Raw genomic sequence first — 17,551 nt, 5'->3', positions numbered from 1 at the left:
TCCTAATAATTTTTAAAAGTACAACGCAGGTCCTGCCTCGCCCTGCCTCCCCCCGCCACCCCCTCCAGAGTAGGCCTAGATACCTCATTCTAGCCACATTGGTCCCCTCATTTGAACCCTTCATTTCATGTCCTGCCAGGCATGTGGCTCTGAGGCTTCCTTGCATTTTTGATTCTTGGCTGCAAGATTATGGACCCCATCTTCCTAGATCTCCCCTCTCTGCTTCCAGCTTTCAGTTTCTCAGAGTGGGTGGCTTCATACACATGTTTGTAAATTGGCCAACGGACTGATTGATTGATTGTAATCCCTTAATTCCAGAAATTCTTTATCTTACTAACATTTCCTTCATGCCTAGCTTTTAAAATTACTTGTCACTCCCATGTCATAAAAAAATTACAAAGGCATAAAGTCAAGTTATAAAAGAAAGGTCAAAAGCATTCCTTTCCTCCCTTTCCTGGTTTATTTGTGGGTAATCTGGGGTGATTCATGCTACCAGCATCTTTGTCTCAGCCTCCTCCATGCTATGAAATGCATGATTCCAATGGGGACTGAATTTCATCTTGCCCTTTGGGTGCCCTACTGGGTAGTTCAGCCCTATTCACCCATGGTCCAGGCCAAAGGTTCTCAGTCTTTGATGAATCCCCAAATCACCTAGGGGTAGTTTTGTAAGGGTACAGATGCCTGGGCCTCACCCAGACCTCCTGAGTCAGGTCCATGTGAAGAGCTTGGCAGTGACTTTTCCACGCCACAAGGCTGAACACCATTGGCCTCACCGTGGTTCAACCTGAATGCACAGTAAATACAGACCAAAGACTGGCAGAGCTACGGGTGCATCTAGAGTTAAAAATTCCATTTCTTTTTCCCAGAAAAGATTCATTTCAGTTCTGACAGCAGACTATCTGACTTATCTTCAAAGAATTTCACAGTTCAGAGCTAAGATATTCCTTGAGTAAATATGTGAGTTTCCAAAGTAGATTCTCACTCACGGGCTGGCTGAGAAGTGCTCCCAGTAGCTGGAGCTGACCCCTCAGAACACCCGCAGGGGCAGATCTCTGGTGCCCCTGGGTGGGAGGACCCCTACACTGACTCACATTTTCAGGAAACCCCTGCTTGACCACTTGGCTTCTTCACTATTTCTCATCCCCAGCCTTGATTACAAAGACAACCGAGGATGCCTCCTTGGTAATCGTTTTAAATGACAGCAGGTATTGAGAATCTGTTATGTTCTCCAGCTCTCTGAGCAGCAGCCCCATCAGAGGCAGACTGATCCAGGGATGGCGTCACTGTGCTCCAGCTCCCAGTGTCTGTGTCCTGGCTCCAGCAATGAGGCAGCAGCAGCCAGGACTGAATCTGACTTCTCCAACACATCAAGGGAGGGAAGCTCAAGGGGTTAGCTTCTCACCATTTGGGCTATACTGGGCCTTCAGAGGGGGCTTTACTTATACCCCAGACTCATACACAGTTCATTCAGTGCTCACACCAACCCCATGTTATAAGTACTGCCATGATCACCATTGCACTGGTAAGAAAACTGTGGCCCAGGAAGGCCAAGCAGCCTGTCCTAGACCACTCAGCAGGTAACCCACAGCCTGATACTCTTCCACTGCACCTCCTGCCACCATGAACTTGGGCCTAGCACCCAGCAACTCAAAAGGAACCAAGAATAAAAAGCTTCTGACCTGAATGTCTAAATCTTTGGGCTCTTTGCTGGGTGGAGTCAACAAGCACTCAGATTATGAATACAAAGTCAATAGGAAATCAGGAGCTGACACCACTGACCATGCACTTCAGCATCTACAGATCCCCAGTCCTCACTCCCACTACCTGCTGAACGGCACCTGAGAAGTGCATCAGCCGACATCTGACACTAGCACTCCCATGGGTGTGTTAACAGGAAAAGACGCACTCACTGACATAGCAGGGAAGATGAATTTGTGTATCGGATTATGGACTGCAGATCAAAACCTGTGGAGGTGGTGAGGAAGAAAAACATTTGCTTAATGTGATGAAGCAAATGTCAAAGCCTGCTGAGCCCATGCTTAGGCAAGCTGCCCAAGGTGCCCATGCAGCCAGCGGGCCGCAGGGGTCTGCGAGGGAGCGCCACGGGATTGGCTCTTGTCTGTCCTAGAAGTCAAATGACCACACGTGGGGCACCATGACTTGACTTGACCCTGCACCACTGTCAGAGCCTTTAGGATCACTCAGTAAATGGAAGGACTAGTCATTCTGCCAGACAATCAGCAGGACTCCAGTTCTTTTCCCTCATGCTGAATGGATGACTCTTTGACCCCAGGCACTGATTGTTCTGGAGTCCAGTGGATGGGGGCTTATTGTCTGTCAGCATCTGTTAGCTGAGCACTGATTGGGCACAAGCTCTCTACCTGCAATTCTCTTGATCACGATGCCCTGAGGTTGTTGCAAGTTCTGGACATTAATCTGCACCAGGCAGCCCACCTATTTCAGCTGTGACAGAAGCTGCCTGCCTCTCAGATCCCTTCTGACTATGACTCAGAAGCTCTCCAGTAGAGCTGTACCTGGGTGGGGGTATAAATATTGTTTCTTGGTCCCAACCACAGGAACTTTGATATATTTGGCCTGGGGAGCAGTGTGGCATCAGGAGTTTTAAAATTTCCCCAGACAATTTGAATATGCAGCCAACGTTTAGAACCATTGGTTTCTGTAGAAACCCACACCTACGGCCCCAAGAGACATTTATAGAAAACTAGTGGCCCGGTGAACGAAATTCGTGTGTGTGTTTGGTGGGGGGGTGTCCCTCAGCCCAGCTTGTACCCTCTCCAATCTGGGACCCCTCAGGGGATGTCTGACTGCCAGTTTAGGCCTGATCCCTGTGGCAGTCAGACATCCCTCTCGGAATCCGGGACCGCTGACTCCTAACCGCTCACCTGCCTGCCTGCCTGATTGCCCCTAACCACTCTGCCTGCTGACCTGCTCACCCATAACTGGCCCCCTGCTGCCCTTCTCACCACCAACTGCCTTCCCTTGCCGGCTTGATCACACCCAACTGCCCCCCCCCCCCCCCCCGCCAGCCTGAGCACCACTAACTGCTCCCCTGCTGGTCTGCTTGCCCCCAATTGCCCCCCACTGCCGGCCTGAGCACCCCCAACTGCCTCCCACTGCCGACCTGCTCATCCCCAAATGCCCTCCCTTCCTGGCCTGATCACCCCTAACTGCCTCTGCCTCGGCTCCGCCACCATGGCTTTGTCCGGAAGGACGTCTGGAAGGTCTCCCGGAAGTTCTCCCAATCTAATTAGCATATTATTCTTTTATTAGTATATATTGGTCCACCATCAGCACCTCACTTCGTGGCTTTCTACATCTTGGGGTGAGGCTGGGGGTGGACGAGTCAATGCAGATGGAAGAGATGCCTTGATCTCTCACTACTCAGCACATCCTGTGTTTGCCTTTCTAAATCACTTTCTGTTTTGCTTTTACTTCCTTGCTCTTTTTTCTTTCAATAAACCACACTCAGTGCCAGCTATCTATTCTCTAACCTGCTGTCCTCCCTTTATGATCATAGTCCAAGCTACGTATAATCTCAGTTATTCTCAAAAGAGCCCTGCAAGTGAGGAAGGAGCCAGGCTTTTGTATCCTAAGGCGAATCAGGGACCTGCAGATCAAGAAAGGTTCTGGGAGCCATGGAATTCACATCATTATTTCACTTCCATGTGCCTATAACAATTTTCCATTTACAAAGCGCTTTCACCTACTGGCTGCTGTGGAATCCTGACAGCAAGTCTGTGGTGACAGTATTTTCATAACCAGGGAGCCACATAGCCTGATTGGCCCTGATCAATTCCAGAATACACCTGTTGTCCCAGCCTAATTATTGGTCGCACCCCTTTTCACTCTCAGAAGCATCTTGGTTTGGACAATAAATGGTATGGTTGGTCACCTTGTTCACAACCACCTTTTTGTTTTAAGAGGGGACTATTGAGACTCGGAGAAGTTAAGTAATTTGTTCAGAGTCACTCAGCTAACTAGAGGCAGAAACAACACTTGAACTCGGGTCCTGTGTCTCCAGACCTCTGCCCCATACATGGATATTATGGAGCAATAGAATCAGAGCTTATCTCCTCAAACCTTGCTTATTATAGATGAAGAAACGAAACACATTGGGAGGTGATCTCTTAAAAGTCACCATCAGAATGTTCCCTGGGAAGGAAAGCTTTGGGGTGCAGAGCAGGGATGGCCAGGCCCCTTGACAGCATCCCATGACCACATGGGAACAGATTAGTAAGTTATCAATAATTATCTTGGATGGCACTCGAGAGCCTAACTTGACAAAAGAAAGTACAAGGCTGACATACGGGTGTTTAAAAAAAGAGTAAGAAATTTAGAGTCAGAACCTCTAGATTTGAGGACTAGCACTGGATGTTTTACCCTCTGCTCTGGGCATTTCATGTACCCTCTGTGAGCACAAGTGTAGTTCAACCACAAAACGGAAGTAATCATCATTCTTATGTCCCGAGGTTGTTACCAAGAGAGCAGACTGCGGCTCACCGAGTGCTGACACCAGCAGGTCTCCCGAGGGCCCTGTGAGTCATGTTTATTTGTTTCCTTCATTTTTCACATGAGTGGACCAAGGCTCATGAACAAGGATGCTGGGGATTGAAGGAGATAAAGTATGTGAATAAGTCCTAAAACACTGCCTTTTCATTTTATTGTTATTAGCAGCTGCAATGGCAACAGATCATGATGATCAATTGATGTGGGTCTGAGTCGTATGTCCTTGAAACTCCCTGGGTGACGGAGGTTTTGTATGACACACCCAGTGGACAGGCGGGGTTGAAGGGTTGCTTCGTGGGAGTGTTGAACATAAGCAATACCATGACTCGTGCTGGGTGAGGCCAGCCTGGCTGGGAGGCATCCTCGAATGAGGGCTGACAATTACCCTGCTCTTCAGAAAGCACCTCAGGTACCTGACCCCTTCAACAAGAAAGCCTTTCTTCCTATGGGAATCATAGAGCTAAGAGAAATGTCAAACTTGGAAATGGCTAATTTTGTAAATCAGGACATTGAAACTGTGCAAACCACGGCCAGAGTCTTATTTCACAACTAGAGGCCCGATGCATGAAATCCATGCAAGGGGCTCAGCCCTCGAAGCCCCAGCCTCGTCCAGAAGGTCGTCCAGCAGGATGTCCAGAAGGTCATTCGGTTGTCTGGTCTAATTAGCATATTATGCTTTTATTATTACAGATTAATTTCCATCTTTACTTGTCCCTGTCAATGATAACTACTAACCAGAAGCTGAAAGGAGATGTCAAAAGAGCTTTCCTACCTGAAAAAAAAAACACACCTGCATCCATCTGATTTTTGAGCTGACCATGAAGGCCTGCTGGCTCTCATGGATTGCTTTTCTTTGGGGAAAATAAAACAAATGACAGCACAGGCATTTTAGAATTCTCTGGGGGCACAGGGGCTATGCAGTGAGCTTTTTATATAAATGGAGAAAACCTCCAAAGCTGCCAACATGAAATTCCAAAGGTGCGGGGAGACTTGGTGTCCACACCTAGGAGTGGGGCGCAGGGTTTCTTTGGCTCTAAAGAGCCAATTTGTGTTTCAAATAGCTTTCAGGAACTTGATGCTGTGAAACTACCTGCTCCCAGGGAACCTGAGAAAGTCCCAGAATAGCTTTCCTCAAGGAGAGCAGCAAGACTCCTGGCTTTGTGAGAGCCCTCCCTCTTCACTCCCCAGGCCGCAGGCCTGGAGGCTGAGGCTCAGGTCACCACTGAGGCCCACGGGGCTCAGCCTCCCAGGGGACACGACCCCTCTCCTTACCTGGGTCTGCCAGAGGTCCTGGAAATCCTACCCAAAGGGGTCCCAGAAACCAAATGAGGGCACCAGAAGCCACAGTTGAGGGGAGAGAAATAGGCTGAGAAAAGCAAGTATCACTAAATGACAGGTGTAATTTTTACAGAGAGAGAGAGAGAGAGAGAGAGAGAGAGAGAGAGAGAGAGAATGTAAAACCCAGTGGAAAAAATTTAACAAACCCTTGTAGCACCTGGGCCAACTAGGGCAGATGACTTCTTCCCGGGTCCCAGGAAATACTCATGCCATTTAAACTTCAGGGACCCTTGCCTTCTCCCCGATCTGCATATTTCTAGGGAGACTTTGCATTTGCAGGGTTTCTTCCCCCTTTGTGAAAGGTCTTGGCTCTCAGGCAGCCTGCACACTTCCCCTCCCCCCAGCCCTGGCGACTCTGCCTGCACCACCCTGGAGGCAACTCTCCCGCCGCCTCAGGTTTCCCAGCTTCTGCGGTGTCGCACCCGAAGACCGATCAAATGTTTCTTTCTTATTACACCAGCGGGCGGACGGGAAACGTGCTGCGGCTTCCATCCTTCCTCCTACAGGTTGCTAATGAAGTGAGCCGCTTTGACGTTACACTGTTTCTGCCTCGGGAGCGAGGCGACTAGTTTATTTTTTCACTGCACCCCTTCACGCCCATCCGCCCAGGTTGCCCGGGACGTTTTCGGATTTGTCCAACCCTTAGCGTTTCCTGATACTACCCTGCAGGATCATGATCACGACGATAATAATAATAATAATGTTGGGAGAAATGCGAGTGTTTGTTTTCTGCTTTGCAGGGCACAACGTAAGAAAACATCTTTTGTTTCCGTTTGCTTTGCTTTTAGCTCTGAATAATAGAGAGAAAGAGGTTTTTAAGAAATGTTATTTTTGCTTTGCCAAAGGTAATGACCACCAATGCTTCCTTTTATTGCGCACACACACACATAGTTTTAGAAGATAGGTTCACGGGTCCAGCCAGGTTCTGACCATCTCCCTACACCTGAGGATGCCCCTTAAGAAAAGCCGACGTCCCGCGGGCAGGGCTCTGGACCCACAGCGGGGACCGCCTGTCCTGCGGCCGCTCGGACAAACTGCCGGCCAACTCTCCAAGAAGACAGCCACCTGCCAGACCGCACCCGACTCCATCCGCCCGCCCGGGAGCCCTGAGGCCAGGCTCGGGCTTGCAGACAGGCCGCCCAGGGGACCGCCAGGGCCGGGCTGCGCTCCCCGGGGAGGGTCGGGCGCCCGGCGCAAGCCGCGCGGGTGCACGTGAGCCAGCGCAGGTGCGGGAGCGCCCAGGCGCCGACCTACCTTCACAAAGAGCTCGATCTCGGGGTCCCTGTCGTCCCCGTTCGCTGTCGCCGAGTCCGTCATGCCGTCGGCGCCCGGGGCCACCGTCCCGGGGCGGGGAGGCGCCAGCCCTGCGGCGCCCGGGCCAGCGCCCTGCGCTCCGGCTCCTGCCCAGGGGGGCCTCCCTTCGGAGCGGCGTCCCAGTAGGTTTTCGCCCCCTTTTCTATGTCTCCAGCCCGGGACCGCGATGCCTGCGAATCAGCCCCGGGTGAGCGCGTGAAAAGGGGAGAAACCCGGAGAGGACAGGGGGTACGGGGAGAGGGAGGTGCAGGGATGGCAGCAGGTCCCTGAGCAACAAGTGCCGGCTGCGGGAGGTGTCACAGGATCCGCGCCTGTCAGCGATCCCGCCGCCGCCGCCAACGCGCCCAAAATAGCCGTTGGCCGCGGGGCGGGGTCAGCCCCGGTGGGGCGGGAGGGGCACCCCGCGAGCAGCGGGGCCGCCCCCAAGACAGGCCACCCCGCCGGGCGCGAGGCGTGGACCCAGCCGGTTCGCCGCCACTAAGGATGTCCTAGGAGAGGGAAAGGGGGCGGGAGATGGATGTGAGAGACGAGGGGGAAGAGAAGGAAGGGGAGAGAAGGGATGGTTTTAGGTCTTTTAAGTTTCAATGATGAAGCTTAACCTCCTTCAGATGACATACTACCAGCGTTACCCCCTGGGAAAGCCCCTCCCTGCCTTAGCAATGCTCAGAACAGAGAGTTGGTGTGGGGAGCGGGAGACAGAAGGAAAGACCCCAAAACAGGGCATGTGCCACCCTCCTGCTGGGCGGGTAGTCAGGGGGCGGGGCGGAGACCAGCGGCTGGAAGGTAGCGGCGTGAGCCAACGGGGTCAGGTGCAGCCCAGCCAAGAAGCCCTGTCTTTAACCTTCTGGGCTTGTTCTTTCTTTCCTTTCTTTTTCTCTTCTTTTGCTTTTTATTCTTTTTTCCCCCCTACTCTTATTTTATTTCTGTTTTCTGTTTGCCTTTAAATGAAGCCTGATACACTTAGAAAAAAAATGCTCATATCCTGAGTGTGCAGTTCAATTAATTTTCACAGTCTGAACCCACCCATGTAAAACCAACATCAGATGAAAAAATAAAATGTTAGTTACACCCCCAGAAGTTCCTCCTGGTCTCTCCTCTCTAACTCTTCTCCCCCACCCCACCCGCCCCCTCCCTGACCAGGGCAACCATTAGTCTGATTTGTATCAGCACAGGTCACTTTTGCCTGGAATCTTACATTACATTTGTGAGCTTCGTCTATTCTGCTGTGTGCAGGTGTAAATCACGCATTTTCATAGCCACAACATATTTATCCATTCTTCTGTTGATGGACGTTTGCATAGTTTCCAGTTAATGACTACCATGGATACTGTTGCCAACAACATTCTGTCTATCAAATATCCTCCAGTGAGTACATGCACACTCTTCTGTTAGGTACATACTTAGGAGTGGAATTGCTAGGCTATAGAGCAGTGGTTCTCAAACTTCCTAATGCTGCAACCCTTTAATATAGTTCCTCCTGTTGTGGTGACCCCCAATTTCATTGTTACAAATTGAACATAATGAAAGCATAGTGATTAATCACAAAACAATATGTAATTATATATGTGTTTTCTGATGGTCATAGGCGACCCCTGTGAAAGGGTCGTTCGACCCCCAAAGGGGTCGCGACCCACAGGTTGAGAACCACTGCTATAGAGCATGAGAAGGTGCTTCTTGAGTAAATTCGGCCAGGTGGTTTTCCAAAGTGGTTGTACCAATTTACATTGCCACCCTCCATTTCTTTTAAAAATAAGCACGAGGTCTTTTACATCTGAAATCTGGTCAAATTCTGTCTGCTTCCTTTGCCTTCTTGTTAGCTAATCCTGTTTGTGCTCTGTCTTGCCTTACTTACAAATATAAATTTTTTCAGAGCTTTATTAAACAAAATAATCACTTGACAATAAAAATAAGTAATAGTTGCCTCAGCCAGTTTTGCTCAGTGGATAGAGCTTCAGCCCATGGACTGAAGGGTCCCGGGTTTGATTCCGGTCAAGAGCACGGACCTCCGTTGCAGGTTCAATCCCCAGCCCTGTTTGGGAGGCAACCAATGGATGTGTCTCTCTCACACTGATGTTTTCTGTCTCTCCCTCTCCCTTCTACTATATCTTTAAAAAAAAAATCAATGGAAAAATACCCTGAGTGAGGATTAGCAAAACAGTAAAATAAATAAGTAACAGTATTGATTATTTATCAGGAAAAAAATACTAAGTACTCCACATGTCTTAACTTGTTTAATCTTTACAATAGTGTTGTTATTTCCATTTTACAAGTGGGGAAACCAATGCATAGATGATTCAGTAACTTGCCCCCAGCCATCCAGCTGGGAAATGCTGAAGTCAGAATTTGAACCCCGGAAGGCTGAGCCTGTGCTCTCAGCCACTCTACTAACTGCCTCTCCCAAACTCAGTTCATACAAGTTACTTTGTGGAAACAAGACACTGCCCTTGTCTTAATAAAAATTAAAATCCATTTCAGGATAGTGGTCACATGAAAGGAGAACTAAGGCTGTCACATGAATTAGGCAGATGGAGGGGTTACATAAGTCAGCATGTAGTGAGATTATTCACCATGACTGGGGTGGGGAAGGAAAAGGTCTCCTACAGGAGAAGGTACTTCAGCCAAACGGTCCTGAATGTCAGGTATCTGACAGGCAGAGAAGATGGCAAGGTATCTTGACCGCCCTTTATGGCAGGCTGTGTGCCCATAAACTTGTGTCTCCTCACTGAAGAATCAGTCACCAAGCCCAACTGGGCAACTCACACAATACACAATAGCTTAATCAAGGTGAGGCTTCATTTCTCTCCTCCTCCTTGATTTTGGGCTTACATCACCCAAGCCCTTAGAGAAACCTTCAGGGCTGTATATTCTGAGCTAATGACTGCATCCTGTGGAAGGACAAGGTTGCAGAGGGAGACGGGTACCTTCACTGCCTGCTGCACAGATTCATCACTGTCCTGGTCTGGAGTGTGGACAATATTTGCAATAGCAATGTGGCAGAGATAAATAAAATTATATGTATAAAGATAGCTGAGAGGTTTTTGTTGGAATGAAAGATGCTTTACACGTGTGATCACTTTCCTGGCTGTGATCTAAACAATGTGTGGTATGGCCTCTACCTTTTTTAATCCCACACCTAGCAGAGTTTGCTTTCATTTCATCTTATCCAAATATCTGCTGCTTATTGGAAAATGGAAAAGTTTCTTTTTAATTTTTAGATAATACTTCCCATGTGGACATCCCTACAGATAACTGATAATTTATAAACCTTCATGTTGCAAAAAAAAAAAATCAGCTTTGGTCATAAAATATTTCTAGTTTTAAATTCTGCTTTAGTTCAAGATAAGAAGACTTCATTTTTCACCTTTGAATGTCAAAGCTTAACCACTTAGAATCTATTCTAGATTTCTTCAGAGAAAACACTTCCTTGATCATAGACTGTACTTCTAATAATCATAGTTTCACAAATTTGGTGCAAATTTTGAATAAATATTTACCAGGAAAGCATGTCAAAAATATATTCAGTGCTCACTGTGTAACAATGCAGAGAAGATTAGCATGGCTCCAATGAAGGATGGCATGCAAGTCTATGTAACATCCATACATTTTAATGATTGTTGAAAGAATTACAACTTGTCTTATGGGTATAGTATTCAATATATTCAGGTTCAACGATATGACATAAAGGGTTAAGGTAAAGAGATTTATATAGTTGTGTGGTTTCTATGCTTCACTTGAAGTGGTAAATTATGAACTCTAAGCAGATTGAGAAAAGTTAGGTATGTGTATTATCACAGCACCTAAAGCAACAACTACAAAAGTTATACAAATAGATATAATACAAACCAATTGATAAATGAAAATATACTTTCATAAAAAATATTTTGGAAAAGAGAGCAAATAGAAAATTGATAATAAAATGGTGAGTCTAAATCCAACCATATAAATGCTTACACTAAATAAACATGATCTAACTAAACACATTAATTAAAAGCTGGAGATTGTTGGACTGAATAAAAAAAAACAACCCAGGACCCAACCACATGTTGTTACACTTTAAATATAATGATGTAGATAAATTAAAAGTAAAATGATGGGGAAAGAAATATTATGCAAACACTAATCAAAAGAAAATTAGTGGCTATATTAACATCAGACAAAATAGAATCCAGGAGAAGAAAACTATCAGAGATAAAAAGGAATATTACATAATGATCAAAGAGTCAACTCATTGAGAAGATATAGCAACACTAAATGTATATGTATATATAACAGAGCTTCAAAATGCATGAAGCATGAGCTGATTAGTGAAAGAAGAAAGAGACAAATACACAATTATAGTTGGAGACTACACTCCTCTCTTAGCAATTGATAGCACAAGTAGGCCAAAAAAGAAAAAAAACAAAACAGCAAGAACATAGAAGACCTAAACAATACTATCAATCAATTTGACCTACTGAGCATTCATAGACTATCCCACCCAAGTAACAACAGAATACACACTATTTCCAAGTACACATGGAACATTCACCAAAATAGAGCATATGCATCATAAAACCAACATATTTAAAAGAATGAAATCATACAAAATATGTTCTTTAACCATAATAGAATCAGTTCGACCCATAAAAAAATTTCAGGAAAACATCTAAATATTTGGAAATTAATACCCTTTAAGAAATTCATTTGCCAGCAAGAAAGTCTCAAGAGAATAGTTTTAGGAAATTTAAAAAATTATAAAATATTTGGAACTGAATGCAAATGAACATACAACTTATCAAAATTTGTGGGATGCACCTTAATGAGTGCCTAGAAAGAAATTTATACTTGAAGTGCTGTTTTTAGGGGGGAAATAGTTTCAAATCAATAATCTAAGCTTCTTATCTTAAGAAACTAGGGAAATAATAGATAGCTAAAGCCCAAAGCAGGAAGGAATAAAATAATAAATATAAGAAAAGAAATTAATGAAATTGGAAAAAGAGAAACAATGGAGAAAATCAATGAAACAGAAGCTGGTTATTGTAAAAAATCACTAAGATTGGTAAACTTCTCTATAGATTTACCAAGATAAAAAGATAATAAAGGAAAACTACAGACAATTCTATGCAGACAAATTAGAAACTTAGATGAAAAGGACCAAATCTTGAAAGACACAAACTAACAAAATTAACTCAAGAAGTAGTAAATAACCTAAATAGTTCTATATCTACTAAAAATATGAAATACACAGTTGAAAATTCTCCTAGGAAAAAAACTCCAAAAACTTTAAGCCCAAATGTCTTCATTAATGAATTCAACCAAACATTCCAAAAAAAAAACAACAAAAAAAAACACAACTCTATCCAATCTCTTCCACAAATGAGAAGAGGATGAAATAAATGACTTGTATCCAGAATGTACAAAGAATTGTTACAACTCAAAAATAAGAACACAAGCAACACAATTTTTACAGATAGCCATAAGAGCTGAACACCTTACCAAAAAAGAACATACCAATGGCAAATAAGTATACGAAAAGATGAACAACATCATTATTCACTAGAGAAATGCAAATTAAATGAAAGATACCACAAACACCTATTCGAAAGATTAAACTATACACACAGGACAATCCCATGTGGAAGCAAGAATGAAGAGCAAATGGAACTCCCATACAGAGTTGGCAGGAATGCACAATTGTATAATTCCGGCAGTTTGTCAATTTTGCATGAAATCAAACGTACACTTGCCATACGGCCCATTTAACATCACCTGGGGACTATGCTAAGAGAAATGAAAACTTAGATTCTCACAAAAATCTGGACATAAATATTGATAGCAACATAATTCATAATTGACCCAAACTGGAAAGAATCCAAATGTACCTCAGTGGATGACTGAATAAACGAACAGTGGCACGTCATACAATGATATACTACTGAGCAGTAAAAAGGAATGGATAGATACAAAATACGGTGAATCTCAAATACACTATATTAAGTGAGAGAAAGCAGTATCGAAAGGATACATACTATATGATTCCATTTATTCTGGAAAAGACAAAATTATAGGGATGGAGAGGAAATGAGTGGCTGTGAAGTGTGGGAGTAAAAGGGAGTTTGACTGTAAATGGGCAGCACAGGAGGATTTTTTTCAGGCGATGGAATATTCTGTGTCATGTTTGCGGCAGTGCTTATAAACATTTCTGTAGGTGTTAAAGCATATAGAACTGTATACCAAAAAAAGGAATAGATATGTAAATTTTAAAAATTATCAAGATGCTTAAAAAACTTCAAAAAATAAAGCCACTAGGTTCTATTTCCACCTCCCTATTTCATTCATTCTTTGCTTCAAACCTTAACATCACATCTTATCTTACCATTCACTGCAGAAATATTAAAAAGATCTGTTCCATGCGTGCTAGTGCTCCTAATCATGACCAATCAATAAAATAGAACAAACCTTCATTGAAATAAAAAATAAAACAAAATAAGCTTATTGAGACCAAAAGAATGTGTGTATATGTGATAAAAGGACACTTATTATGAAATAATAGTTATTCTTATATATTTTCCAGATAGGTTTGCCTTACCCAGTATCAGACTATAGCCATACTATCTATCTATATATAAGCCTAAGCAACTGTTATGACCAAACGACCAAATGCCCAGTCGACCAGTCATTATGATGCACACTGACCACCAGGGAGAAGACACTCAACAAGGAGCTTCCCCCTGGTGGTCAGTGCGCTCCCACAGCCAACCTCCCATGGCACGCCAACCTCCTGCGGTCCCTTCCCCTCAGCCGGTTGGCCCTGATCGGCCCTGCCCCCCTGGTCAGCCAGCCAACCTCCCACAGTCCCTCCCCACAATAGGGACTGGATGAGATGGCCCCCATCACTGGCCAGGCTGAGGGACCCCACCCGTGCATGAATTTGTGCACCGGGGCCTCTAGTCAGTTATAAGCTCAAAATTTCATGTATTTAATGATACTTAGTTGAACCCACTCACTCTGCCCACAGTAGCAGCTATTTCTATGAAAATTACATTGTTCCACCCTTACATTCTCTACAGGGAATCTCTTGAACAATCCCAAGGGTTTGAAGTTCAAGCTAAAGCAACTGGTAATTTTTTAAAAATATATTTTTATTGATTTCAGAGAGGAATGGAGAGGGAGAGAGAGATAGAAACATCAGTGATGAGAGAGAATCATCATGCTCTACACTGGGGATCAAGCCCACAACCCATGCATGTGCCCCGGTCCAAACTGAGTCACAATCTCCTGGTTCATAGGTCAATGCTCAACCACTGAGACACGCCAGCCAGGCGGGACTGGTAAATGTTGATGACAGCTGCAGAAGCATCAGTTACTTTGAGTCTCTGTGGGAGGACCAGGTGAGTGTGGACAAAGAGAGGTGAGTCCTGGAGGGATCACACCTGCAGAAGGTCACAGATTGGTCTATAAGGAGGATCAAGGTGGGTTGTTATTTCTATTCATTCCTTTATAAAGTAACAAGAGACCCAGTGCACTGGTAGGGTCCCTAGCGGCTGCCGGCTGCAGGCTGGGGCCTCCCTCCCTTTCCCTGGCCAGCCCCGCCTCCTGGTCGAACTCCTGGTTAAGAGGACAATTTCCATACTATGCTTTTATTACATAGGATGTGCCCTTGGGTGTGCCCAACACTTCCAGTAATCTTTGTCCCCTTACCCGTCCTTCTACTTGTGCTTAGCAAAGGGAGAGGCCTGGGGGTGGGCTGCACTGAAGCCAAGAGTCTTGTCAAAACCAGTCACTCATCCCACTGATTCACTCATTACTCATTCCTCCAACCAGTGTTTTGGAGGTGCCTCCTGTGTGCCGAGCACTGCTCATGTTCTTTCGAGAACCATCTGAGAGCATGCCGTATGCACATCCCCTCCTGGTGATGAACAGTCTTTGCTCCTGCATCATTCCTTCATGGGCTGAGGCATGTCTTTCCTACAAGATCCCTGAGAACAGGAATCCAGCTTTGTGTGTCTTTTGCATGACCCACAGAGTGGTGCAGTCTCTTGCTACAAACTCGTTAACAAACTGGTAATATTCCCAGTACAGTGTACATGCTCAATAGATAATTGTGGATGGACTCAACTAATGAATAACTGGCACCTCTTTATTTCACAGCCTCCTCCTCCAGTAGGGATTCTGCCTGTGCATGCATTACTCAAAGGCTGACATCAGTGAAATGGACATTACAGTTGAGGTGCTTAGAAAGATTCTAATTTTGAACTAGAACATGGGAAAGAGTTAAGTAAAAATAATAACATTTACTAAGCCCATCACGGGCCTGGAGCTCTGCATCCCTTATTAGCTCATCATCTCCATAATAACTGAGCAAGGCAGCTGCTAGTTGTCCCCTTTCACAAACGAGGAGGAAAGGATTTAAAGAGGATAAGTAACCTGTCCGGGTCACATGGGCAATTATAAATAAAACAGCTGGTATTTTAACGCAAATCTCTCCATCATTAAAGCCCATTTGGGAATTCTGGAGCCCTTCTTTACTCTGCTTAACCTAACAGACACTCAGCCATGAGCTGCAAGAAGAAACAGGGGAGGTGGCACACAAAAAAAACAAAAAAAACACCCAGCCCCCTAGAGACAGGAAAAACATGGAAGACAAAAGTCAGGAGAAAAGGGATCTGAGGTCATAGTCTGTTGCATCACCATGTGCTTTTGGCAGGATTTACTGCTCTGGTGACTGTCCTCACTTCATGGCAAAGTTCATATTTTAATCACAGCAAGAACACATAAAAATTCAAGTATTACTCAAAATGCATTTTAAAAGAAACTTGGATAGGGTCCAAGATAAATACATGGAACACATTTTTAAAAAACTGTTTATCCGTATTACCTTTATCCAAACATCTGATTATCTTCTGGCCACTAGGCCCATCTTGCCAATTGAGCAGAGATAGCCTTTAATGAGTTATTAAAGGGCAAGGTATTAAAGAGGACCAGGGTTTGGGGGAGAATCAAAGTGAGGAACCTTGGGGAGGGGAAATCAGCATTTATACAGGTGGGAGCAGAATGTAGGATGTTTTGAGGAAAGTAGGCCAATGCCCAGGAACAAATAATTAAAGTTTTAAAAGGAAAGGTGAAGGGTACTTGTAATGATTAACAACTAAAATCCATTCACCCTTTTGTTGAAGGACCAGCCCAATATTTCTTGGGAATCTACACCTCTATTCACAGCCAATTAGGTTCAAGTGGAGATTCTGGGGTGGACAGGAGAGTCATGTTGGCCAAGGGGAGCACTAAGTCCCTGAGCACAGTGATTAGTTCAAAATGGACACATGATCAACTTGGATCCAGTGAGATTCAAATCTGGGACTTTTGTCAGAAATGTATTTAAAAGACAATTTTTGTTTCTGCTGGGCTTATGGAGAAACCCAGTAAGACTCTGACTGAGAGAAAAGTCAACAGAGAAAAAACAAGGGCCAAGAGATGGAGAGGAAGCCCACATTCTGATGTGTTGTTTGAGTCACTGGATCTCTCGGTGTGCCTGAAACTTGATACCACTGGGCTTTCCTGTCCCTGATAGTCAATAAAGTCCTTTTTGGGCTCAGACTAACTTGAATTGGGATTTCTGGTGTTTGAAACTGGAGATTTATATAGCCACAACAGTTAGAGACTGCATAGAGTAAAGAGGGCTATGGTCAAGATATAGTTCATATGACAGAAAAAAGATCTGAGATACTGTAAGGGGGACATGAGTTAACAACAGTGATACACTTTAAAAAGGAGGCCACACCCTGAGATGAATAAAAAGTATCTATAGATATAAAAGCCTAAGTGACTGAACGACCAAATGACCAAATGACCAGTCCATCTTTCCTTTTAAAACTTTAATATATTTGTTCATGGACATTTGCCTACTTTCCTCAAAACATCCTGCATTCTGCTCCCACCTGTATAAATGCTGATTTCCCCTCCCCAAGGTTCCTCACTTTGGTTCTCCCCCAAACTCTGGTCCTCTTTAATACCTTGCCCTTTCATAACTCATTAAAGGCTATCTCTGCTCAGTGGTGGTCAGTGTGCTCCCACAGTGGGAGAGCCACTCAGCTGACCTAAGGGTGCTAGACGCAGGGCTCACTGCCGGCTGTTGCAGCCTGGAGACCATAGCAGAGGGGAAGCAAGCCTACCAAGTGGCAGTGGCAGCAGGCACAGCAGGGCCAGGAACAGCAAGCAGGAGCAGCAGGCGGCATTAGACTGTTGGTTTCAACCCAATCCCTGCAGGAACCCCACCAGTGTACGAATCCGTGCACCAGGCCTCTAGTTATCTATAAAAGTTCCAGATCCTCATAAAACCGCTTTCCAGGCTCACAAGATAAATACAAAAATGAAAGTAAAATATATTCAGAAATTG

The 17,551-nt window shown here is 45.0% G+C and overlaps 1 protein-coding gene across 4 annotated transcripts in view; it reads right to left on the bottom strand.

The window, feature by feature from the left end:
- Window positions 1–17,551, bottom strand: part of CLIC5 (chloride intracellular channel 5) — a 188,881-nt gene that overhangs the window by 91,110 nt on the left and 80,220 nt on the right. Inside the window, exon 1 of one of the 4 annotated variants that reach the window (XM_070418483.1) lies at window positions 7,120–7,506. The exons of the other annotated variants lie outside the window; for them this stretch is intronic. Coding sequence (XP_070274584.1) covers window positions 7,120–7,182 — 63 coding nt within the window. The 5' untranslated portion in view covers window positions 7,183–7,506. Of the gene's footprint in view, window positions 1–7,119; window positions 7,507–17,551 lie in introns of those variants that run through there. 4 annotated transcript variants of the gene reach the window in all.

Source organism: Myotis yumanensis, unplaced genomic scaffold (assembly GCF_028538775.1).
Source record: "Myotis yumanensis isolate MYYU_CA2020_CCGP unplaced genomic scaffold, mMyoYum1.0.hap1 SCAF_6, whole genome shotgun sequence".
Taxonomy (NCBI): domain Eukaryota; kingdom Metazoa; phylum Chordata; class Mammalia; order Chiroptera; family Vespertilionidae; genus Myotis; species Myotis yumanensis.
Note: the sequence above shows the minus strand (reverse complement) of the source record. Positions and strands in the feature narration are given on the sequence as shown.